Raw genomic sequence first — 1544 nt, forward strand, 5'->3', positions numbered from 1 at the left:
TAATCTGTCACAAAATTCCCAACGATTATTAATAAAGAATAATTTGATAGTTGGAAGGAATTGACTACATTTATTGCCTTTTCCATATTTCTTTTTTGGAGAAAAGCTGTGAGACACAATCAAGGGAACACCGTGTTGTTTTTTTACAATTAACAATTGTTTGTTCCTTTTTTGAATCATCATATATATATAATACTAAGTAAAAACAAAATGTTTGAATTATCAAAACCAGATGTTTATACAGCTCAAAAGTTGTAAAGTTAATCTATTTAAAAAATTGGAAATTGTTTCTATAAAATAAGATGATGGAAAGGTCGATCAGTAAGATGATCTTGATATACATCCTTGTTCTATTTCAACTCATATCCAAAGGTAAAATTCGATATTTCAAATTAATCTACGAAATTCATTTTGTCATATATGTATATAATCAGGACATGCTTTAATCCAATGTGGAGCAAGAGATCCGAATGAGCATGTGGAATCACGAAACTTAATGTCTGGAATGGGATCCCGATGGCCAAACTCCACTGTACCGTACAAGATAGGAAGTGGTCTTATCAATTACTCTAGTATGATAAAAGTGCAATGGAACATATTGAATCAAATTCATGTGTTAAATTCGTCCAACAATCAAAACAAAAGACTTATCTTAATATTGTCAATAATAAACCTGAATACGAATGCTTTACAACCATTGGATATAGTACCCAAAGAGAAAATTTCCTACATTTGAGATTACCTCAGTGTCTGGTAAACATAAATTTTGTATTAATATATGTATTTATTAGCTAACATTTATTGTTCAAGCAATTTGGTATCATTGTACATGAACTATTGCACGCTTTGGGATTCGATCATGAGCATAACAGATATGATCGAGATGAATATATCCGTATACATTGGCAAAATCTAATGCCTGGTGGAATTTCTAATTTTTATAAATCCAAAAAGAAGGGGGATTTTTCTGTCATGCCTATTTGCAATGCTCAATCATCAATGGATTTTGCAAATTGCTATAATGGATACTCATTCGAGACTTACGGCTATGCGTATGATTATGGATCGATTATGCATTACGGCAGAACTTCGTACGTAATATTATTTATACAAGATATAAATTAATTAAATAATCTGATATAGTAATGGATACTATGGACGAACCACAATTACTCCAATAAATGATGAGAATCAGGAGCTTGGTCAACTACGGGGCATGTCAGAATTAGACATTAAAAATTAATGGCTGCATACTGTGGAGGCAGGACTTTAGAAGGTAAGAATGGATGAGTCCACAAAATCATACTTTTTCTAAAATATTTTAAATTCCATATTGAATTCGAGTATTAAGCACTTGACGCGCAGATAACAAATCTTCCATTATTTTTTCGTATCAAATCAGATTTTTGACTATTTGTTGAGCATTTAATCTCATTTAAAATATAAGCACATTCATTTGAAATTATCTTGAAATTGAGAAACAAATAAATTACTTTTCCTGTAGATGACATACTCTTTTTCACTCAAAAGTTGATTTGAAAACC

General features: G+C 30.6%; 1 protein-coding gene across 1 annotated transcript; it reads left to right on the plus strand.

The window, feature by feature from the left end:
* Positions 1-286: 286 nt before the first annotated feature.
* LOC121131539 (hatching enzyme 1.2-like) lies at positions 287-1276 on the plus strand. The gene is made up of 4 exons (XM_040726959.2): positions 287-372; positions 435-753; positions 811-1091; positions 1144-1276. The coding sequence occupies exons 2-4, from the start codon at positions 589-591 to the stop codon at positions 1241-1243; spliced, it is 546 nt and encodes a 181-aa protein (XP_040582893.1). The 5' UTR covers positions 287-372; positions 435-588; the 3' UTR covers positions 1244-1276.
* Positions 1277-1544: the final 268 nt, after the last annotated feature.

The sequence above is a fragment of the Lepeophtheirus salmonis genome, unplaced genomic scaffold, assembly GCF_016086655.4.
Source record: "Lepeophtheirus salmonis unplaced genomic scaffold, UVic_Lsal_1.4 unplaced_contig_8035_pilon, whole genome shotgun sequence".
NCBI lineage: Eukaryota > Metazoa > Arthropoda > Copepoda > Siphonostomatoida > Caligidae > Lepeophtheirus > Lepeophtheirus salmonis.

Bases quoted from the DNA above. Each gene is read 5' to 3' on its own strand.
- LOC121131539 (XM_040726959.2), top strand. From the start codon at position 589: ATGGAACATATTGAATCAAATTCATGTGTTAAATTCGTCCAACAATCA. The intron at 754-810 runs GTAAACATAAAT...TTATTGTTCAAG, and splicing joins TGAGATTACCTCAGTGTCTG to CAATTTGGTATCATTGTACA. The intron at 1,092-1,143 runs GTACGTAATATT...AATCTGATATAG, and splicing joins ATGCATTACGGCAGAACTTC to TAATGGATACTATGGACGAA.